At 40.3% G+C, this 23,917-nt stretch overlaps 1 protein-coding gene across 4 annotated transcripts in view; it reads left to right on the plus strand.

Moving 5' to 3' along the window:
* The window catches only part of LOC126481957 (uncharacterized), a 67,402-nt gene that overhangs the window by 21,435 nt on the left and 22,050 nt on the right, over positions 1 to 23,917 (plus strand). Inside the window, exons 2-5 of one of the 4 annotated variants that reach the window (XM_050105916.1) lie at positions 20,330 to 20,474; positions 20,647 to 20,750; positions 21,695 to 21,854; positions 21,934 to 22,148. In XM_050105916.1, the coding sequence (XP_049961873.1) occupies positions 21,703 to 21,854; positions 21,934 to 22,148 (367 nt within the window). In that variant the 5' untranslated portion in view covers positions 20,330 to 20,474; positions 20,647 to 20,750; positions 21,695 to 21,702. The remainder of the gene's footprint in view (positions 1 to 20,329; positions 20,475 to 20,646; positions 20,751 to 21,694; positions 21,855 to 21,933; positions 22,149 to 23,917) is intronic. The other 3 variants (XM_050105919.1, XM_050105917.1, XM_050105920.1) reach the window with 3 other exon arrangements.

A 23,917-nucleotide genomic window follows, 5' to 3' on the forward strand; every position in this document is an offset into this window, starting at 1 on the left:
CAAAAGTGCTTTGAAGTCAGAGTTAGGGGACCTATAAACAATAACAATTAGAAGTTTAGTTTCACTGAATTCAACTGCCCCTGCACACCATTCAAATATCTGTTCAATGAAGTGTCATGATACATCTATGGACTCAAATGGAATACTGTTTTTTACGTACATAGCAACTCTCCCAACCCGCAAGGAACTCCAGCCATCTAATCTGTATCCTGGTAAAGGAAGCCTCTGAATTGTCAAATTATTTAAGTGGTGCTTCGATGTACCAATAATTTCAGAGTCAGCATCTTTAAACAGTTCACTAACTTTATCTCTAATACCTCTTATATTTTGATGAAATATACTAATTCCTTCTCCTCTGAGGGTTAGAGGAACTTCCTTTAAGCAGAACTACAGAAGTATTTCCATGAGTGATTCCACCACCACCCACTGCACTGTCACCTGTAAGCTTTGCCAGCCTCCCCTTCCCATACCTATTTAGATGCAGGCCATGCCTAGTGAAACCTGATCTGCTGATAGACCCGTGCCCTCTGCCATCAACACCCTCTCCAGCCCCATGATAATGCGCCTAACAGCCACATTAAGCTGATGAGGATTCAGGCCAGGACTCTGTGCAGGCCAGTCCATTACAGGGATGTTATTGTCATGTAACCACTCCGCCACAGGCCGTTCATTATGAACAGGTGCTCGTTCGTGTTGAAAGATGTTGTTGCCATCCTCAAATTGCTCTTCAACAGCAGTAAGCACAGGTGATGTTTCCATCGGATCGCTACATTGTGTACCATGATTCATCTCCACACAATGTTTTTCCACTGTTTAATTGTCCAATATTTATGCTCCTTACACTAAGCGAGGCTTCGTTTGGCATTTACTGCCATGATGTGTGGCTTATGACCAGCCGCTTGACCATGAAATCCAAGTTTCCTCACCTCCCACCTAACTGTCATAATACTTGCAGTGGATCCTGATGCAGTTTGGAATTCCTGTGTGATGGTCTGGATAGATGTGTGCCTATTATACATTACAACCCTCTTCAACTGTGAGCGGTCTCTGTCAGTCGACAGACGAGGCCGGCCTGTACACTTTTGTGCTGTACGTGTCCCTTCATGTTTCCACTTCGCTACCATATCCGAAACAGTGGACCTAGGGATGTTTAGGAGTGTGGAAGTCTCATGTACAGACATATGACACCCAATCACGTTCGAAGTCCCTGAGTTCCGTGGAGCACCCCATTCTGCTCAATCATGGTATCTAATCACTACTGATGTCGCTGATATGGAGTATCTGGCAGCAAAGGGAGCTCCACTCCAAGTTTAAACGCAGCCAAAACCTCTCAGACAAACAGAAGCTAAACGATGTCAAAGTTAGCGTAAGGAGGGCTATGCGTGAAGCGTTCATTGAATTCGAAAGTAAAATTCTATGTACCGACTTGACAGAAAATCCTAGGAAGTTCTGGTCTTACGTTAAATCAGTAAGTGGCTCGAAACAGCATATCCAGACACTACGGGATGATGATGGCATTGAAACAGAGGATGACACGCGTAAAGCTGAAATACTAAACACCTTTTTCCAAAGCTGTTTCACAGAGGAAGACCGCACTGCAGTTCCTTCTCTAAATCCTCGCACAATCGAAAAAATGGCTGACATTGAAATAAGTGTCCAAGGAATAGAAAAGCAACTGGAATCACTCAATAGAGGAAAGTCCACTGGACCTGACGGGATACCAATTCGATTCTACACAGAGTACGCGAAAGAACTTGCCCCCCTTCTAACAGCCGTGTACCGCAAGTCTCTAGAGGAACGGAGGGTTCCAAATGATTGGAAAAGAGCACAGATAGTCCCAGTCTTCAAGAAGGGTCATCGGGCAGATGCGCAAAACTATAGACCTATATCTCTTACGTCGATCTCTTGTAGAATTTTAGAACATGTTTTTTGCTCGCGTATCATGTCATTTCTGGAAACCCAGAATCTACTATGTGGGAATCAACATGGATTCCGGAAACAGCGATCGTGTGAGACCCAACTCGCTTTATTTGTTCATGAGACCCAGAAAATATTAGATACAGGCTCCCAGGTAGATGCTATTTTTCTTGACTTCCGGAAGGCGTTCGATACAGTTCCGCACTGTCGCCTGATAAAAAAAGTAAGAGCCTATGGAATATCAGACCAGCTGTGTGGCTGGATTGAAGAGTTTTTAGCAAACAGAACACAGCATGTTGTTATCAATGGAGAGACGTCTACAGACGTTAAAGTAACCTCTGGCGTGCCACAGGGGAGTGTTATGGGACCATTGCTTTTCACAATATATATAAATGACTTAGTAGATAGTGTCGGAAGTTCCATGCGGCTTTTCGCGGATGATGCTGTAGTATACAGAGAAGTTGCTGCATTAGAAAATTGTAGCGAAATACAGGAAGATCTGCAGCGGATAGGCACTTGGTGCAGGGAGTGGCAACTGACCCTTAACATAGACAAATGTAATGTATTGCGAATACATAGAAAGAAGGATCCTTTATTGTATGATTATATGATAGCGGAACAAACACTGGTAGCAGTTACTTCTGTAAAATATCTGGGAGTATGCGTACGGAACGATTTGAAGTGGAATGATCATATAAAACTAATTGTTGGTAAGGCGGGTACCAGGTTGAGATTCATTGGGAGAGTGCTTAGAAAATGTAGTCCATCAACAAAGGAGGTGGCTTACAAAACACTCGTTCGACCTATACTTGAGTATTGCTCATCAGTGTGGGATCCGTACCAGGTCGGGTTGACGGAGGAGATAGAGAAGATCCAAAGAAGAGCGGCGCGTTTCGTCACTGGGTTATTTGGTAACCGTGTTAGCGTTACGGAGATGTTTAATAAACTCAAGTGGCAGACTCTGCAAGAGAGGCGCTCTGCATCGCGGTGTAGCTTGCTCGCCAGGTTTCGAGAGGGTGCGTTTCTGGATGAGGTATCGAATATATTGCTTCCCCCTACTTATACCTCCCGAGGAGATCACGAATGTAAAATTAGAGAGATTAGAGCGCGCACGGAGGCTTTCAGACAGTCGTTCTTCCCGCGAACCATACGCGACTGGAACAGGAAAAGGAGGTAATGACAGTGGCACGTAAAGTGCCCTCCGCCACACACCGTTGGGTGGCTTGCGGAGTATCAATGTAGATGTAGATGTAGATGTAGGTGGCAGCACAAAGCACCTAATATGAAAAACGTATGTTTTTGGGGGTATCCAGACACTTTTGATCACATAATGTACTTCAAAAGACTGGGAAATATTCAAAACCTCTGTGAGAAGGATTTTAATGTTATAAAGCACGTTCACAATCTTCTCTATCAGGGGCTAAGTGTATTGTAATATCAAGGACCATCAAATCAGTGTATGAGTCACACAGCTTCAGTGATGACTAGGCCGTTGCCATTCCACTGCCAAATCTCTGTACGACTGTTGTGGCCACTTCTGACAACAGTAGAAATCAAATGTGAACAGCAATAACATCTGTATGTGTACAGTAATAAGTAGATAGCAGCTGACAAATTGCATCAACAGTGAGACAGACAGATTCCTAAAGAGGAGCAAGCTGACACAAAAGGTGATAATCGCGATGAGAAATCCACAACAGAAAGAAAGTCTTACACACGTGGGGGGTCAGTAACACTAAAAGGTTGGAAATGTTGCCAAAGGTATCTTTATATGCATCCCAATCTTCTGCAGAATCATTGTGCAGAGGAAACAGTGAGGGTTGCATCAATTGCAGTGAACCCTAGTGCGTCAACGAGGCTGCCAAATTGATTAGTGTCACGGAGAGTGCCTGCTGTCGGTTGGTGAGAGATTGCTGCTGTTCGACATGAGAGTGAAGAATTTACTCCACTGAAATGCCGGGCTTAGTGCCCCGTGAAACGAAACACGTGTAGTAGAATACCGCACTCGTCACAAAAAATACTGGAACATTGCACAAACACTACCAGAGTTCCCACCAACCAACTTTTATTCCACTTCCACGTGAAGGAGTATACTAAGGTACTGAATGAAATAGTAATCATTATAGATACATATGACCAAGGAGTACAATAAGGCACAGTCTAACAGTGAAGTGTACATTTGTCGCATAAACATTATAGTGGCTGAAGGCCTGGCGTTGTGGCTTACATCAGTCTTTTTTTGCACACGGTGCTGCACCTGCTGTGCCATCTGTGTTGATGTGAGGCAGCCTCTTCAGGCCAGCCATGGAGGCATTCAGTGAACTTATTAGGCGCGCTCAAGGTGTAGGATTACAAAAATTACAAAGAATTATACACTGCATCTGTAAAGTCGTGGTGTAGTTGTAATCAGCCACAGGAAAGCAATGAAACAAGTTAGCAATGTGAAGCAGGATGGAAATGGAAAGAGAAACTCTCAAAGTGTGCATTCCTGCTCAGTGCAGTTTGCTGTAGCTTGTGTTTGTATGCCTACACACTTTAAACAATATTCTAGTTCTTTCCACACACATGCAAAGACATCTGGTGTAACAGAATGAATAGCCTCTGTGGTTATGATAAATGTCGTCGATACATTCAGTGAAGACGTTTAGTGTGTAACAGCATTAGGTTCAGAGGATCATGTTGACCGTTACTTATAACCAGCCCTTCCTATCCACTGCTGGAGAAATTTTGTATCCAGATACTCACAAACAGCATTGACGTACTGTGGAGTAGCACTCTCGTATTGAAAGATGACACCTGGAAATTGTGGCATTGCATACAATTGCAACATGTCAAGGTTTGAGAGCACAATCTGCTCAGAAAAGAAAAATGGGTGTATAACTTTATCACGTATCAGGGCACACCACACGGTCACCTTAAGGAGTGTTACTTTCATACTCGATGTAACTGTAAGGATTTTTCAGAAGCCCATATTCTGATGTTACGGTGATGAATATGACCACAGACATGGAAAGTGGCCTCATTGGTAAACTTGATCTCCTTCATAAATTGTTTATCATAGTTGATATCATTAAGTGTTTCTGTAACAAACTTGAATCATCTGGGTCTATCAGTCAGTTTGATAGCACAACAGTTTTTTTTGGGTCTCCGTAGGTAGCTATCCCGTACAGCTTCTGCGGCACCCACCGAAGGCCTACCAGTACAGGGTTTGTCCAACAGACTGCCAGTATGCTCTAACTGCTTATCTCACCGATTAATATTATTTCTATGTGGTGACTCTTCGTGGCACACATGATGATATTCGTACTGAAAGTTGGTCACGGATTCAAATTTAGCAAGCCACAGAACACACTGAACTTTCCTCTGTACCGTCCGTATCTCGACTGACAAGGCTTGATCCACGGCAGCTAAGTGGTTATTGCATTGAGTAGTCACCTGTAGGTGCACACCAGTGAACACCACACTGCAGAAACACTTATGATAGCATCCAGCGTAGCACAACTTTCAATCCTTTTGTTTCATTTATGGTAGCCACAACAGGCATTCATAACTGTACCATGACTTTACAGACATACTTCATTTCATTCACATTTAACAGGCTTGTGAATGAGGCTTGCCAACATTCTGATTATGATGCTTCTTGAAAAAACTAATGTTGTGTGCTTCTATTCATATTCTATTGTGCCTACATTTTTTCATTCTTCCAGCATACCAGATTTCAGCTAAAGTCTTCTTTCGAATTAATTGTATTTTAAATCTTCTACTCTGTATAAACAACCCTCCCCCCCCCCCCCCCCGCCCCCCCGCCCCCCCCCCCCCCGCCTCCCCCCCGCCCCCCCCCCCCACACACACACACATATGTAGAAAGCACTGTAGTATCACATTGTAGTATATATAAATGAGAAGAGCAGTTACAAGTACAAGCCAGTATATTTCACATAAGACAAAATAATTTGCTAAATTTTTTGAAGTGGTGAAGAGAAATGGTTGTATGTACGTAATGTTGACAGTAGAGTCAGATGTCACCACTGCACTAGCATTTTATTTCAACACTGATCGTGACATTACAGAGCGTGCAGTTCCATCTAAACTTGAAGACATTGTGGACTCTTATTGGCCACTGACGTGCTGTGCCTTGAGCAATGCATCATTAATTTGTCTGTTCACTATTGACTGTAGAGCTGTGCAAGTATTTAGTGCTTGCTTGTGTTTCTCACCAGTAAAACAGTACAAATTGCTTGTCAGTAGGCAGCAGTATGGCAGCAGTTTAGAGAATCCAACAAAGGAAGCAAATAAAAGGAAGTATCATTGTGTGATAGTACTCAGAGCCTCCATTAGCAAATTATTTTAAGAAAGAAGTAAGGTGGGATCTAGTTGTTTCTCAGAAATCAGCTTTTTGTTTGTTTGTAGTGATGGCGTGCCAGAGAACTTCTCACACTGATAAACAATGGTAGAGATTTGAATGAATCGTATCAAATTCAGGGATGTAGTTATGATTCAGTGACATTTGAGTGATTTCATCCAGCTACCATGACCGTAAAACTACATGCATCAAAAAAAGTGTTGCATCACCCTGGTTCCCAGAACTCCTGAAGATAGACATTGACTGTAGATATTGCATCACAGACACAGTCCCTCTGACTGTTCAGAGATGTCACTAAACAACCCACCCAAAGATGTAAACAACCCTGCAGGAGCAGCGACTATTAGACTGAGGGGCTCCAACAGCTGATTGGTTCCAGTCTTTCCACCAGGAAGGAGGTACACGGCTCATGTTGCTTGTAGTTTAACATGCCTAGACAGTCAATACCGCAGTTCGATAGCGTCCACATCCTTACTTTGTGCCAGTAATGGCTCTCAACAATGGAAGTGTCCAGGTGTCTCAGAGTGAACCAAAGCGATGTTGTTCGGACATGGAGGAGATACAGAGAGACAGGAACTGTTGATGACATGCCTCACTCAGGCCCCCCCAAGGGCTACTACTGCAGTGGAGACCGCTACCTATGGATTATGGCTCAGAGGAACCCTGACAGCAATGCCACCATATTGAATAATGCTTTTCATGCTGCCACAGGACGTCATGCTACAACAAACGGTGTGCAGTAGGCTGCATGATACACAACTTCACTCCCGACGTCCATGGTGAGGTCCATCTTTGCAACCACGCCACCATGCAGCACGTTACAGATGGGCCCAATAACATGCCAAATGGACTGCTTAGGATTGGCATCATGTTCTCTTCACCAATGAGTATCCCATATACCTTCAACCAGACAATCGTCAGAGATGTGTTTGGAGGCAACCCAGTCAGGCTGGATGCCTTAGACACATTGTCCAGCGAATGCAGCAAGGTGGAGGTTCCCTGATGTTTTGGGGTGCCATTATATGGGGCTGGTGTATGCCGCTGGTGGTCATGGAAGGCGCCGCAACGGCTTTGCGATACATGAATGCCATTCTCCAACTGATAGTGCAACCATATTGGTGAGGCATTCGTCTTCATTGGTGACAATTCGTGCGCCCGTCGTGCACATCTTGTGAATGACTTCCTTCAGGATAATGACATTGCTCGACTAGAGTGGCCAGTATGTTCTCCAGACATGAACCCTATCAAATATGCCGGTGATAGATTGAAAAGTGCTGTTTATGGATGACATGACCCACCAACCACTCTGAGGGACCTACACTGAATCACCATTGAGGAGTGGGACAATCTGGACCAACAATGCGTTGTGAACTTGTGAATAGTATGCCATGACAAATACAGGACATGCTACTGGGTATCAGAGGTACTGGACCACCACCTCTGAAGGTCTCGCCGTATGGTGGTACAAAATGCAATGTGCGGTTTTCATGAGCAATAAAAAGGTCAAAAATGATGTTTATGTTGATCTCTTTTCAAATTTTGTGTACAGGTTCCAGAATGCTTGGAACCGAGGGGACGCATTTTTTTATTTTTTTTATGTGTGGGTTTGAGAATTGCCGCTCTGTGACAAACGTGAGACACTTTCCTCCTTGTCTTTATGTGCCACATTGCTGTGTTAGTCAGAACTCATTATAGTCACAGTGTGTACCCTTTCTGGAGGATAGTATTATCACTGATAGTACTCTAAAATTACTGCTGTTGGTACTTTTTGGATATGAAGATATGGTCACTTATGATAGGATTAATTACAAGACTCAGGGACTGTAAGAGAAGAGAGACTGCCCTCAGGAACACTGCTCCCTTTTTATTTTAAATGTTTATAGTTTTGGTCTTCATGCACATTCCAAATCTAGTGCCATCCCGAGGCATCAGTAAGTTGAATGTACAGGCCCACATGCAAATTTCTATCATTAATTTTATTGTACAGTTCTAATAGATTAGATTAAACATAGTTTTTTTCCCTTTAGATCCCAGAGAGCTGATCATCCAGTATGTATAACATGTTAGAAAGCAAGAATATGCTATACATATTTACAAAGATAAACAAATGTGCTAATGTATCTTTTACAGATCTGAAGTAGAATGGTCATCATGAATGCAAAATAAATAAAAAGATCACAAACATGTTTTCATTTACAAAGTAATATCAGACTTGTTGCAAAACATGTAAATGTTCAATATACTAAACAGTGACTTTAAAGCTTTGTGAAGGTTATTTTTATTTCTAGTATTGATTCCTCAGACTGAACTGTTGATTTTAATCAGAAATTTCAGTATAGAAAAATATATCTCTGAGTTCCATAAACAGGCCTCTGCAAGATGTTCCTGAGCTCACACCACACATAATTCTTATTGCACATTTTTGGACTCTGAAAACCTTTCACTTGGCTTAATGAGTTACCCAAAAAATAATCGCATTTGTCATTGTGGAGTGAAAGTAAGTATAGTATGCTAGTTTATTTTTTTAAATCACCTATGTCTGACAACAATCACTTTACAAATAAGATTTGTGTAGATGCTTCAGCAATTCTATATTATACTCCTCCCAGTTGAATTTCTTATCAAACTTTGATCCTCGGACTTAAAACTGTCAAATTCTGAAAGTGCCTTTTCAAATGTTTAGTGACAAAGAATTGGCTGGGAACCATTAACTAATGCCCATGAAAATTTTGTTAAGCATCATTTTTAGGACTGTACTTGATTTGCTGTTTGTTGCATTGTTTGTATCACCGGCAAATGAAACAAACTATAGATGTCTAGTTGCTGCACTAAACATATATTGCCCATAAAGTTAAAAAATTTCAGACCTAAATGACTGTAGAACATAATCTTACGAATGGTCGTAAGATCTGTTTTGAAGATGCCACCATTGTACACCATGTTTCAACTGGATTTCTGTAGTAAAAGAAGTGACAGTTATTTGCATGTGCACCAGTACATGTAATAGAGACAGCGGCTATGAACTTGGTGCTGTGAGGTGTAAGCACTAGATGTAGAATTTTCTCCAAGAACAGGACTTAAACCCCCTCCAGTGCTACATAGCTTTCTACTCCACCTCATGCTCCCCACTCTTTTTACCCCCACCTCCCAGATTGCTTCTCACAACAGGCACAGGTGCTCACGGTCTGGCCTCAGTGGCCAGAGGCAGTGGTCGCACGTAGTTCATAATATTGTCATTATCCCATATCAGATTTTCCATTGTTTGACAATGTCTAAGGAAACTGGTTGACACAGAGAGTGGTCACCATTCCCCTTCTGCTCCACAAATCTAGATTAAAGAGGGAGGCAATAGGGTTGGGCTGTACTATCTCCATAGCTCCATTGCCAGTTGCTCACATTTTCACGCGTTTCTTCTACTCCTGAAGTGAAGTCGCACTAAATGCAGAAAGCCTAACTGATTCAGATTTGTATCTCTTATATAGACACACATTTCTGAATCAGTAATAGGTCATTTCACGAAGACAAAGACTGTCCAAAATTCCAAATGTTCGAGTTAATTGCATAGTACTGGTTCTTGAAACCTCATAATTAGGCTTTTATGGGATAGTTAATGTCTGACTTGGAAAACCCGTGACAGTTCACGTTTTTCAATTTTACAGTGATGCTCTCCAGTGAGCAAACAAATCTGTGGTTATTCCTGCTGTCGTTCTTTTCATACATTCGAGACATCTTCGTAGACCTGTTTTATATGGGTCCCATACATTTTTGCAATATCCTAGGATGGGTTAGACAAATGTTTCGTAAGCAATCTCTGTGAGATTTTTTGATGGACTGCATTTTTCAGTATCCTACTAACTAACAATAGTCTGCCATCTACTTTATCTACATTTAAAACTAGTTGCCAATTTTTGCCACACTTTGAAGATCAGACTGAATATTTGTGAAGCTTTTTCAGACAGTGCTTCATAGATAACCACATCATCTGCAACAATTCAGAGGTTACTATTAGTATTGCTTGTCAGGTCATTAATATACAGCATGGACAGCATAGGTTTCAACACACTTACCTGGGGCACTTTTGAAATTGCTTCGATGTCTGTTAACAACTCTTGATCCTTACTCCAGTCACAAATTTTGTTTGATATCTCATTTGATCTAGTCTCATTAATAAGTACTGGTACTGACTCAAATTATCAGTGAGGTACTGATTCAAATGATTTTCAGAGTCAAGAAATACTATGTCCACTGACTTGCATTGCTCTGTGCCTTTCATCGTGTCATGTTAAAAATGTGTTTGTTTGATTTCACGTGACCAGAGTTTTCAGGATCCTTGCTGGTTGGCATGGGGGATGTTACTTTGGTTGATCTCAAAGTATGTTCTAAGATTCTACAACAGAGAGGTGTTAGTGATGTTGCACAATAGTTTTGTGGATCACTTCTGTTGTGCTTTTTGTAGATAGGTGTGACTTCTGCTTTCTTCGAACCACTGTGCAAGGAACTTCATGTTCCTTCCTAAGCAAAGGACAATAAGCTGGGGAAGGAGAAGGAGAGGGAGGGCTTGGAGGGAAGGGGCAGATCATATTCTATACAGAATCTGACTGCACATTCACTGTGCCCAATTGCTGTGTTCAGTTTTAGCGATTTCAGCTGTGTTTCTTAATGCTAGTGACAGTAATATCTATGTAACCCATCTTTGCAGTGGATTGAGAATTAAGTTGAGGCACTACCCCTGGATCTTCCAGTACAATGGGACATTTCACCATTTCTGGTTTTGCTTTGCTGTCCCCATGTTCGATTTCTGTCATCCATTTCTTTCTGAATACTAACAGCCTTAACATATGACCAGAATTTCTAGGGTCCTTCTATTCAACACTGCTGTGGTAGTCAATGAGTGCTTCACACTTTGCTCCTTTGACAGCCAAACATATTATTCAGCACATCTCCATCTACACTGCTATGGCATATTTTACATTTATTGTGCAGTAGTTACTGTTTATTTAGAAATTTATATACTGTAACTTACACCGTGGAAAATACTCCCATCATTAACTGTTTTACTAAGTACATATGTCTCCATTGATTGGTCATCTAGTTTGCTAATTTTGAGCCAAAGTTTGTCTAGCTGCTCCTGCCCACAGCTAAATGTTTCTACTTCTCCCCTGAGTTACAATGCTACTGTCTCTTTAACTACTTTACAGAAGATTTAGATCATTCTAATTTTTGTAGCTGTGCTGGTGCCACTTTCATTCTGGGCATCCTCAAAGAGTTCAGGTCTATTTGAGGTCATTAAATATAATTTGTTTCTGTTATGAGTGGACCTCTGAACTATTTGTTCTAATAATTTTCAAAGAAAGCATTTAGTACTGTTTTGTGGGATTCTTCTCACAGCTACCACTTACATAACTTGAATTAGCTCAGTCAATCTTCAGATGATTAAATTTTCCTCCATTGAGGGGTTTACATTTGAGGAGCATGTCTAAAATCGAGCTGAGGCTTTATTTAAAGTTTTTGGTTTCTTGTGGGGGTAAGTCTCCTGGCTGGTAAAAAATCTGATTATAAGTTTATGTCCACCCTTGATAATGAGTCTTCCTCAATGTATCTGACATCCAGCTTCAATTTATATCACACTGGATTTGCATTTCTTGTGTATTGTGACAAACACATCATCTCTATTTTCTTTCTTTCTTTCTTTCTTTCTTTCCTCCCTTTTTGAGTGCTTCAAACTCTGGTACTTCATTATTAATGCTTCAGCAACTGATCACTAAGATTTTGATAGTTTCATTTCCCAGTTTCTTTGGGTATAGTTGTACTAGTAGTAGTAGTAGCTTTATTAATCCGTAGATATCTTTTTACAAGGATATAGGACGAGTCAAAGTATTTACAAGTGTAGACCAATTTAAAATGAGCTAATTTGTATACACATATATTTACAGACTTCTAGTTAGAGACAATCATCAGATTTTTTTTTTTTTTTTTTTTTTTTACAAATTACTTATTAAATAATGTAATGTCACACTGTGCACTCATATCTCACTCTCAGTCACTGCACACACTATACATACATTGTTTCATAGCACTTCACTCCACACACACACACACACACACACACACACACACACACACACAATGGTGATCTCTGGGCCATTTTCTGTACCTCACCTTCCTAATTGCTATCCTGAAAAACTGAGTCAGCATCCCTCCATAATGAGTGAGATGTTGAAATCAGAAAGAGGAAGAGGTGTTAGTATTGTGCTATGCATAGCTTGAGAGGGGAGTGTTTCTAGAAAGGAAAAAAAGAAGGAAAAAAAAACATAAAGTGAAGGTGTTATGTGGAATGTTGGATGTTTTATTATCATTATTAATATTATTATTTATTTGTATAACATATTTTATCAAACCCCTACTCTGTTTTATCTAAGTAATCCTTCAATGTATAAAATGTATTGCATAACAGGTACCTTTTAGCTGCATTTTAAAATAAGTGTACTTTTGCAATTTCTTTAATCTCTTTTGATATTTTATTGTACAGTTTTATTCCGTAGTAGAAAATGCTGTTTTGAGTTTTATGTTTATTTTTTCTTGGTAAATGTAAGTTGAGTCTTTCTCTTGTTGTATGGTCATGGACAGAGCTGCTTGTGCAGTAATTACCAATGTTATTTTTGATGTGTACAACTGACTGGTAAATGTATTCACATGGAGCAGTTAAAATCCCCAGTGTTTTGAACAAATCCTTACAATGAGCCCAACTAGTATTTTGTTTGTTATTCTTATGGCTCTTTTCTGGAGTTTGGAAATGCCATAGCTAAGAATGCCATAGCTAAGAATTGAGTGTACATATGAATAATACTTAACTAAAAGACACTGTATGCTACTCAGTGATGATAGGATTCTAAGGGCATAACATGCTGATGACATTCTGTTTGCAAGTACCTTTGTGTTTTCACACCATTTCAACTTAGAATCAATATTCATTCCTAGAAATTTTGCATTTGTTACACAGTCTATAGAGGTGCCATCTACATTTAATTTAACATTGTCATTTTTCCTCTTCAAACTGAAATTCATGGCATTAATTTTCTTTATGTTCAATGTCACTTTATTACTTATTGACCAATCGTAAACTTCCGTGAGAGTTTCATTTGCTTTCTCGGCAAGGAATTCTCTTGTTTTCTCAGTGACTATAATATTGCTGTCATCAGCAAAGAGAATTTTTTCACCATGAGTAACACTATACAGGGAAAGTCATGGATGTATATCAGGAATAGTATTGGTCCTAATATGCTACCTTGCGGAACCCCTATATTAATGTATTTTGGTTCTGATAAGTGTTTCAGTAAATGTTTAGATCTATTTGAAGTATGTGTTATCTCTGCTCTTTGTACCCTATCTGCTAGGTATGATCAAAACCAGTCATTAGCTACCCCTCTTATTCCTAATGCTTCTAATTTATTTAATAGAATCTTGTGGTCGACTGTATCAAATGCCTTTGAAAGATCCAAAAATATGCCTCTGACACACTCACCTTTATCAAGAGCATCAAGTACAACTTTTGTGAATTCTACTACGACTGACTTCGTATTTTTGCCACTTCGGAAACTAAACTGTGATTCGCTTAAAAGATTGTATTTATTCAGGTAATTCATTAACCTGTCTTTCATAATTGCTTCTATTATTTGTGAGAATGCTGACAGCAGGGAAATGGGCTGGTAATTTTCTATGTCTTCTGCATTACCTCTCTTAAGCAAAGATACAACTCTTGCCTGTTTTAGCTGCTCTGGAAATGTCCCTGATGTGAAGGATTCATTTGTTATATTTGTTAAGGGGCCTTGTATGTTTCAGTACGCACATTGGTACTTCACCTAAGCCTGCTGACTTTTTATTTTTTAGTTTTTGAACAGTTTTATTGATTTCATTCTCTGTGGTTGGAAATAATATCATTTTATTTAGTGCAACATTATTTACAGGTGTTATATTTGTTTTCAGGAATTTTTGCTGTAACTTCTCTGCGATACTCGAAAAATGCTTATTTACATAGTTTGCTAAGTGTTGTGGATCATTTATTGCCTTATCCCCCTCCCTTAGCAGTATGTTATTCCGCATTTGTTTGCCTCTCCCCGTTCCCTTTTTCATAACATCACAGACTGCTTTGCTTTTATTCTGTGCATTATATATTAGTTTGTCATTAAATGACTATTTTCCAGCAATCAGCACCTTCCTATAGATCTTTTTGTCTCTATGATAAAAATTTAAGAATTCTGGATCATTGTGAATCTTTTACATGGAACTGAGGTGTTTAAGTGTTTGAGAGGACTTCTTAATAGATGCTGTTATCCATCTGTTTTTGTGAGCTGTTGATTCAGACATGCATACTTTTGGAAATGCCTTTTCAAAGTTCAATTTAAACAATGTGGAGAATTTAGGGAATTCATGTTCACATTGGTTTCCTTATACACTTCATCCCAGCTTTGTTTTTCTAGTTCTTTTGAAAAACTTTTGATTTCTGATAATGCCATTTTTAGGCTTGCAGTTTAGGGAATGATTCACTGCCTGATTTTACTGTTGTTATTTGACAGAGATGGTCTGATAGTCAGAGATCTTTTACAGCTACATCACATTTTTCCCTGTCCATATTTGTGGCCACATGGCCAATTACTGATGCAGTCATTGTAGTAACCCTTTTCGCACTATTGACCAGTAGGGACAGGCCAAAACTTTGAAGGATGTTTATGAAGGTGCTGCTGGATTCATTTACAATATTAGTGTGGATGTCCCCACACAGAATTATGTTGACTTTTGTACTTGAGACTTTATCTAGAACTTGTCTTAATTCATTGAAAAAAGTGTTCACACTACCACTGGGAGATCTATACACTCACAAAATCATTAATTTCTTGGTGATATGAAGCCATGTTAATTCAATACCTGATATTTCAAAGTGTTTGTCTTCACTTACTGCAGTGAGGTCATGTCTTGATTTGAACTGTGTTCCTTTCCTGATATACAAGGGTATTTCGGAAAGTAAAGATACACCGTACTCCAGAGGAACGGAAGAGTTTTGGCGAGCAAGTTGGCAACACTGGTGTTAACCTTGACCCGTTAGCTTTCTCCTCGCGGTTGTTCGGCAGTTGAACGTTGCTTCTGGTTGGAGTAGGTTGCGTTTCAAATGGCTGCGCCGATTCAGAATCCCGCCAAATGCGAAGTGCGCTCTGTCATACGTTTTCTTCGTGCAAAGATCAGCGACCAGCGGTTATTCACAAAGAAATTGTTTCTGTTTATGGGAACATTATGGATCGACAAAATGTAACGAAATGGTGTCGTCATTTCTCTGAAGGTAGGACTGATGTTCATGACGAACAAAGATCAGGTCGGCCATCTGTGATCTCTGATGCCCTTCCTCGGAGAACGGAGGAAGCAGTTCGTGTGAATAGACATCTCACATTGAAAGGATTGCATCAGATCATACCGGACATGTCAATGACAACTCTTTATGATGTTGTGACTGTCAAGTTAGGGTACAGGAAATTGTGTGCGTGCTGGGTTCCAAAACTGTTAACGGAAGAACACAAAAAGAAAAGGATGGGCTTTGCGATCAACTTTGTCACACACTATGCTGAAGCAGGTGATGAGTTCCTTGGTCACATTGTGACAGGTGATGAGACGTGGGTTTATCACCATACACCCGAATCCAAGCAACAATCAATGCAATGGTGCCATTTGAATTCACTAAAAGCCAAGAAATGCAAAACGTCAATTTCAGCAAAGAAAATCATGGCTTCTGTTTTTTTGGACAGACAAGGCATTCTTCTGTTGGAATTTATGCCTCCTGGAACGACAATTAATGCTGCTGCATATTGCCAGACTTTGAAATGTCTTCGAAGGGCAGTTCAAAACAAACGCAGGGAAATGCTGACAAGTGGAGTCCGCTTGCTTCATGACAATGCTCAGCCTCACACAGCGCTCGTAACCAAACCACTACTCAAACATTTCAAATTGGACATATTGGACCATCCGCCATACAGCCTGGACCTTGCACCCATCAACTTCCGTGTCTTCCATTACCTGAAGTCACATCTTGGTGGAAAATCATTCCATGACGATGAAGAGATCAAAGATTAAGTTGAAATGTGGCTCTGACAACAGGCGGCAACCTTCTATTACTGTGGGATGCAAAAGCTTGTGCACCAACTTAACAAATGTTTGGGTAATGGGGGTGATTATGTTGAAAAATAACAAATAATCAAGTTAATAAGATGTAACTGACATTTTCTAAATAAATGTTCTATTTAAGGACTGTGAGCCATTGTATCTTTACCTTTTGAAATGCCTTCGTAAATACATGATCCTCCACCCCTTGCAGCAGTTCTGCAGTAAGAGTTTGCCCTTTCATACAATGATAATACTACATGTTGCATTTCTGTGTCTTTACACCAGTGCTCAGTAATACAAACTACTGTGCAGTTCAAACATTGAAGCTCAACTTCTAATAGTTGTATTTTATTTTTTATTGGTTGCATGTTTTGATGGAGGATTGTTAAGTCTCTGAAATGCTTCTTGTTACTCTTTCCAATGGTTGGTTTTTTTTGTTTTTTTTTCCCCATCAAGTATGTGTGATATTTGAAGTGTTAAAATCTGTCTTGTGAGTGATTGTTTCAGTATTTTTAAACTGCTGGAGATTCTCTTTAGACAGGGCTGTCCTCAGAGCCATCCCTAACCCCACATTTATTCGCCTCACAGCTCCATCAAGGTGTGGTTGATCATGACGCCAGAACAGATCAACGAAGTGTACGTTGGTGCCATGAGTCAGGGAAGCTATCTTGTCCAGGTCACCACCTATGTCATATGCCCCATCCCTGCCTAAACTGTTTCCTGCCCCACCATCACTACATGGTCCTCTTTTGTAAAGTCCTTACATAAAGACCCTAGGTCCTCTGTCACATGACTTAACACTGCATTTGGCTTGAAGATACTGGTGGCCTGGTACGCTGCCCCTAAACTTTCCTGTAACTGAGGGCCTACAACTCACCCATGGTTACTATCTAGCAGCAGCACTTTTTTCTTCCTAATATTTTGTCCATTCCTAGGCTTCTTGGCCTTGGTTGAAGTGTGCTGCACATATCCTGCTCCTCGTTCTACCTGAGGCTCTTCTCCACTTAACTCTGGCAGTGTTAGATATCTGTTTTTGGTGTTGTTGATAAAACTGTCAGATCGTGTTCTCTTTCTTCCTATCCTCCTACCAGCTGCCAGTTCCCAACCACCCTCCTCCCCCCATCTCCCTTGATCCTTATCAGTTCCTTCCTTGCTTCCTCCAACTGTGCCTGAAGGGCACAGATTTTTCTTTCCTGTTCCCTAATCAAAATGTTCATACTCCATTACTTTGCTACTCCACAGTTCCAGGAGAGAGCCTCTTCTGTTCTCGCAACATTCTCTCCACTGCCCTTCCCCCCCCCCCCCCCTTCCCCCAGTGAAAATATCTCCTACAAGATTGGCAACAAATCCCTCTACTCACTACAGCTCCCACATTTCTCACTCATGGCCAGTTTTGAAAGAATAATTAAGTTTAAAGAATGTTTTAAATTTGACAAGTACACGAGATTGGCTGTGTGTAAGCAACCTTAATACTTCAGTGACAATTATCTGGAGTGGATGGAGAATCACCTAAAAACCTTGTGCAACCCCATACACAGTTAGCTAAATTGGTGACAGCCTCTTTACTTCTCATTCTGTCATACAAGAACTGTAGTTGACACATTGCTCACTGTGTACTATCTTTGACATGCTACACTTTCTAATTTCGACACCTGCCCTTGTACTCAAGGAATGTGGATCCATATCAGCGTAGGGTCTGACTGATCTGCCCCTTCCTTTCAAACCCCCCCCCCCCCCCCATCCCTCCCCTCCTTCCCCAGCTTATCGCACTTTGCTTAGGAAGGAACATGAAGTTTCCAAAAGCTGGTACTGTGATTTTTTTTTCTTTTTTTTCAGTAGTCCTACTTAATATTTCACTTCCTCAAGGTAAACACTGGCCACATGTTCTGTCACCTCCTAATTTTACAATAATGAGTCGTGTTTTATCATATCTACACAGTAGATATTTCAGTCTAGGTACTATTTATCTTTACTAAGTAACTATTTTTTTTTAATTTCCAAATGGAATAATTGAGAATTTTCCAGTATTTGTTCTAAATTACTTTAGTTGATGACTGCAGATAGCTCTGATTTCACAGCTTGAATCAATAATTCTACTCTGAGCTCAATTACTAACCACCCATTCTCCTAATGTTTGGTGTAATTTACACTCTTTTGTTTTGATGGGCAGTTGGCTCCAAAGCATTTGAGTATTGCGTCTAGAGTGTATCAAATTTTCAATTTATTTTGTTCGTGTTTTAAACATTTCCACATTGTTTTTGCTTCAGTCTATCTCCAAATATTTTATCTGCTGTGTCTTTTGTATGAGTTCAAGTGCAGTTACTGCCTTTTTCCACTGCGATGGACGATAATTTGTCGAAACAGTTAAGAGGAGTGAATGTATGTTAGATGCACTGTTTGTAATATTTTGTATGATCCATGGGCCTGATTTGCATTTTTTTAATATTGTGATGAAAAATATCTTCTAGATACACCGACCACCCAGAACATTAGGATCGTAGACTTACTATCGATATAAATCCATCCGGGCAATAGCAGCATCACCTGGCAATGAATGAGTGCTAGTCACAAACTTGCACGGTGCACGTAGTATAAGTGAGCGGCTGTCCGTGTGAAGAATGGGGAAGACACGGGATCTATCCAAGTTTCACAGCAGATTACGACGGCACGGAGGCTCGGCACGAGCATTTCAGAAACTGCACAATTTCAACGGTGTTTGAGGAGTGCTGTGGTGAGTGTCTTCAACACGTGGCGATACCGAGGTGAAACCACGCCCAGCCACCCCTCATTACTGCTGTCTGACACTGTAGGCTGGGCAGACTGGTGAAATGAAACAGGTGGTGGAACTAACTTTAATGCTTTACAGAGTACAAGTGTTTCTGTACACACGGTGCACCAAACACTCCTAATGGTGGGCCACTACAGCCGACGACCCACGCGTGTGCCAGTTAATGTTGTGACATCGACAACTACAACTGACGTGGGCATACGACCACTGGCACTGGACATTGGGGCAGTGGCAGAGCCTTGCACGGTTTGATGAATCCCGATACCTTTTTTGTCATCAGTGGGAGTGCACGAATCTGTCGCCTCCAGCTCTTCGACACCTGTACTGCGAGACAGAGACGAGCTGGTGGTCACTCCATTATGTTATGGGAAATGTTCACGTGGGCGTCCACAGGTCCACTGGAGCTCGTCCGAGGTGCCGTGACAGCCGAGGAGTATTGGAAACTGGTTGAAGACCTTGTACACCCCTTCGTGACCGTCACGTTTCCCGAAGGCTGTGGTATTTTTCAAAATTATAATGTGCCTTATCACAAGGCCAGGAGTGTGATGGAGTGGTTCAAGGAACCCAGTGGCGGGTTCTAATTGATGTGCCGGCGCCCCAACTCGCTAGGTCTGAACCTGATCGAACACATCTGGAGTACGATTGAACGTGGCGTCAGAGGTTATCGTCCCCCTACCTCGAATTTACAGGATTTTGGTGAGTTTTGTATGTAGATAAGGTGCCAGCTCCATCCAGCGACCTACCGAGGCCTCACTGCTGCCGTGCCGTGACGTTTGGCCGCTGTTATCCGTGCCAGTGTTGGACATACCGGCTATTAGGTAGATGATCGTAATGTTTTGGCTGGTCAGTGTGTGTGTGTGTGTGTGTGTGTGTGTGTGTGTGTGTGTGTGTGTGTGTGTAAAATAATAGCCAGAGAAAATTTGTAGATATACAACCTTATTATTATAATTCATTGTAGCACTTGTAGCATAATTTAAATTAATCATCCCCAGTATTATCAGGTGACAGTGGTCAAATGAAAAATATGACAGTAAGTGTAGTTAATTTGCATTCCTTAGAATGTAAACCATATACATGTGGTGGCAGATGTATGCAAGTATCATTTATTTTAACAGGTTAATTTTTGTTGGTATCAGTCATGGTGTCCAGTAAATGGGTGACTGTTTCCTGGAGCAGCATTGTACCTGTAGCTAGTGCAGATGTAAGAGACAGCAGCAGTGTGACTTGTACAGAAAACAATTCTGGCCAATCTGATATTCGGTATGTAGAAATATTACATTGTTTCGAGTAAGAATATTTCTTGACCATACTCATTTTGGCTATAGAATGACATTTTCTACATGGATAAAGGACTGATATCAGAATAACCAATGAACAAATTCAGCAGACCAAAGTTTCTGTAACATTTTCAGACTCATTTTGAATGTTTCAGGTAAAATGTATACCTCGCCACGTAGAGACATCCATGACATCAGAAAGTGGGGATATAATTTGTGTGTCACACTTGTGGGAGATTTTCAACTTTCTGAGTCATGTGTAAGTGTCTGCATGCAATAAGATAAGTTACTTCAATTAATTTTATTTCCATAACATGCTTGTGCAAATGAGTCTAGATCACTAGAAATTCATGATTTGTTGATGGTGAGTAATATCAGTTGCAGCAGCTGGGAAAATATTTAGACTCCATCTTCAAATGCACCAATTGCTGTTACTTCCATACTGATCATTATTTGTGTCATTGGGCAGGGGTTATCAGTTCTTAAAGTCCATGTCAGTCATCACAGAATCTATGTCTGTTGATTTCTGCCAGTAACATCTTGTCTGTTGTTAGCCATATGAGTGTTCATTCTGTCAGATGGTGTGATTAGTATAACAGTCATAAATATCCATTAATACAAAAATCAGACTTTTGAAATGTCCAATAGGATTGTCAAACATGAATATCCGAGATAAAAAAAATAGCTGTAAACAAGCAATTTTAGCAGGTAAGTAGGAGAAAAAAAAACTGCATTCTATCAAAGATCAGAATTGCATACTAGTACAGTATGTGATGTGAAGTTATTTGAATTTTCATACTTAATGAAAATTTTGTGTAAAACTACTTCAATTTAAGTTGAAGGTCTTATAATACATTTGGTTTACTAATTCAGATTGTACAAATGTACAGGAAAAGGTAATGGTGGAGGGAAAGAGTGGAGGAAGAGGAATCTCAAATGAAGGTCTTATTTGTTTATTTACTTACTTATATTATTGATTTGTGTGTTCCATGGTTCGTCTTCACAGTGCATTAATATAATGTGGAACATTCAACATGTGTTCAAAATGACATAGGTGGTGATAATGCAGCAAAATTTACTTTTGTTATGAAGTTTACACTCCTTATCAGTTGTGATTGGACTGTGTTATAACAGGAAACAGGCTCAATGTGGTCATTATAGTAGCTGCTTAATTTTTGTCTAAACATTTTATTTCTAATTTAGGAATCAAGATGCAGACAGGAGAAAGAACAGCTAAAGATAAACGATTACAAAACTCCAATGTAAGACCAAAAGGAACTTATTGTGCTGCTTTATGGTGTAACAATAATTTTGGAAGTAATCCATCGCTGTCATTGTTCAGAATTCCCAGAGAAAAATCACGGTAATATTTTAAAATTTGTTTTGTGTTTTCCTTTTGTTTAGTGTAATGAACTGCCTGAAAAATATTTTTTACTTATCAGAGCTGCACAGTGGTTAGCAAATGCAGGCCGAGAAGATTTACTGGAAAGAGGTCCCAAGGCTTGGCATGTAAAGTATTTGTGCGAGCAGCATTTCACTGATCGAATGTTTATGAATGAAAAAAGGAAGAAGTTAGTGTGGAATGCTGTACCAACAATTTTTCCACAGCCGCCAAATACATTAAAAAAGAATCTTGCCTCAACATCTGGAAAAAAGGGTAATATTATCTAGGAAAAAATCCATTAGCAAAATTTTCTTTTATTTGTTTCACAAGTGTGTGTGTAATTTTTTCTACTTTCTTAATTGCTGTTATTGCTTATCCTGATGTGAATTTCATGTCTTATTCACTCTTTCACAATTGTTTATTATGTTCAGATGCAAGGTTATTCATAAGTACCTCCGGCCTTTAAGAACACAACTACAAGACTTACAGAAACAACACATACATCAGTGGACAAAGTGCCTCTCCGAGTTTATTACTTATATTAAAGGTGGTTCATATGGGCACCTTTTTTGACACTCAAATGTCAGTGTGATAGTTAAACTGTTGCCATATGTCCCATCATGTCACAGTTGATGTCAGCGACTGCATCAATTATCCTTCCGTGCAGCTCCTCCAAATTAAGTGGCAGTAGAGGCAAAGACACACAATCTTTGACATAACTCCATCAGGAGAAATCTCAAGGATTTAAGTCAGGTGACCACCGGAGCCACTGAAGAGGAAGATGAGCCTCGTGATGGGAAGCACATCCACTCGGGTGCTGCGGCAGCTTGGCACTGAGGCAACCACAGGTGCCTGAGGGGGGAGAATGCGGTGGAGCACCGTATTACTGTGAAATTAAATGTCCACTGTCTTGCTGTAATTGTGGCATAAGCCACTGCTACAACATGTCCAGGTACATGAAACCAATCACTGTTTTCTGTGCGAAGAAAAATGGTGCGTAAACTTTTGAAGAGGACATAGCACAAAAGACAGTTGTAGGTGAATTTCGAATGTGTTCCACAATATTGAATGGATGTTCTGCACCCCAAGCATCTTTATTATGACAATGCCCCTTTGCAGACACATGAAACATGGCTTAGTCATTGAAAACAAACTTCTGTGAAAGAGCATGTTTCTCCAGTAGCTGCTGCAAGTCATTGCAAAAGTCGGACTTAATCTCATTGTCCTGAGTAGTTAGCAACCGTAACAACTGTTGCCAGTACTGTTTTACGCATATTGCTTGTGTAAAATGTGCCAGACAGCTCACTGCAGTGTTCTGCTCGGGTACGTCATTGTCATCTTCGGGCTCTTGATGAATGATTCCCTCAAGTGTTCTGCCGTCCATGTTGATGGTCTCATCTGGTCTGTTTTCTTCACACCACAAAAACAACCAGTCTCACAGAATGTGTTAGTACCCCCATGGATTGTTTTGTCTGTTGGCGCTTTTACATGATATTTGGTACAAAACCATCACTGAACCATCACAACTGATTTATATGTAAGGGATTCAGTGACACAAAACCTGTGCATCACTCCATTAAATGCCACGTGCCCGCTAGCGGTGTGCTTTGCAACTTTACTATATCATGTTTTATGAATTGAAACCTGGAGAGCTGCTCTATCCACTGATGTGTGTGATTCTTCTTTATGTCTTCTAGTTTTTGCACAGTCATCTAATAAAACCCCAGAGTTATTTACAAGTAACTATGTACATATCGCAGGTTTAATGTTGAACTTCATCTGTACATCTTCTTGTTTGTAGGTTGACCTTATTAGGCACTGTATCTCTTGCAAAGGAAGAATCCTTCATCTTAAGCTATTAATTTAATGATATTATGTGGGATAAGTGATTCTTAAATCTTACTGAAACATCCTAGGGTAACTCTTTTCGTCTTTCCCTAAACCATTTTAGGAAGAGCATAGATGGTAAATGCCAGTGCAGTCATAGTTGATTCACTTATTTATCCTTGTGCAAGAATCAGTACTCAGTCTTCTGTGCATTG

Source organism: Schistocerca serialis, chromosome 5, assembly GCF_023864345.2.
Source record: "Schistocerca serialis cubense isolate TAMUIC-IGC-003099 chromosome 5, iqSchSeri2.2, whole genome shotgun sequence".
NCBI lineage: Eukaryota > Metazoa > Arthropoda > Insecta > Orthoptera > Acrididae > Schistocerca > Schistocerca serialis.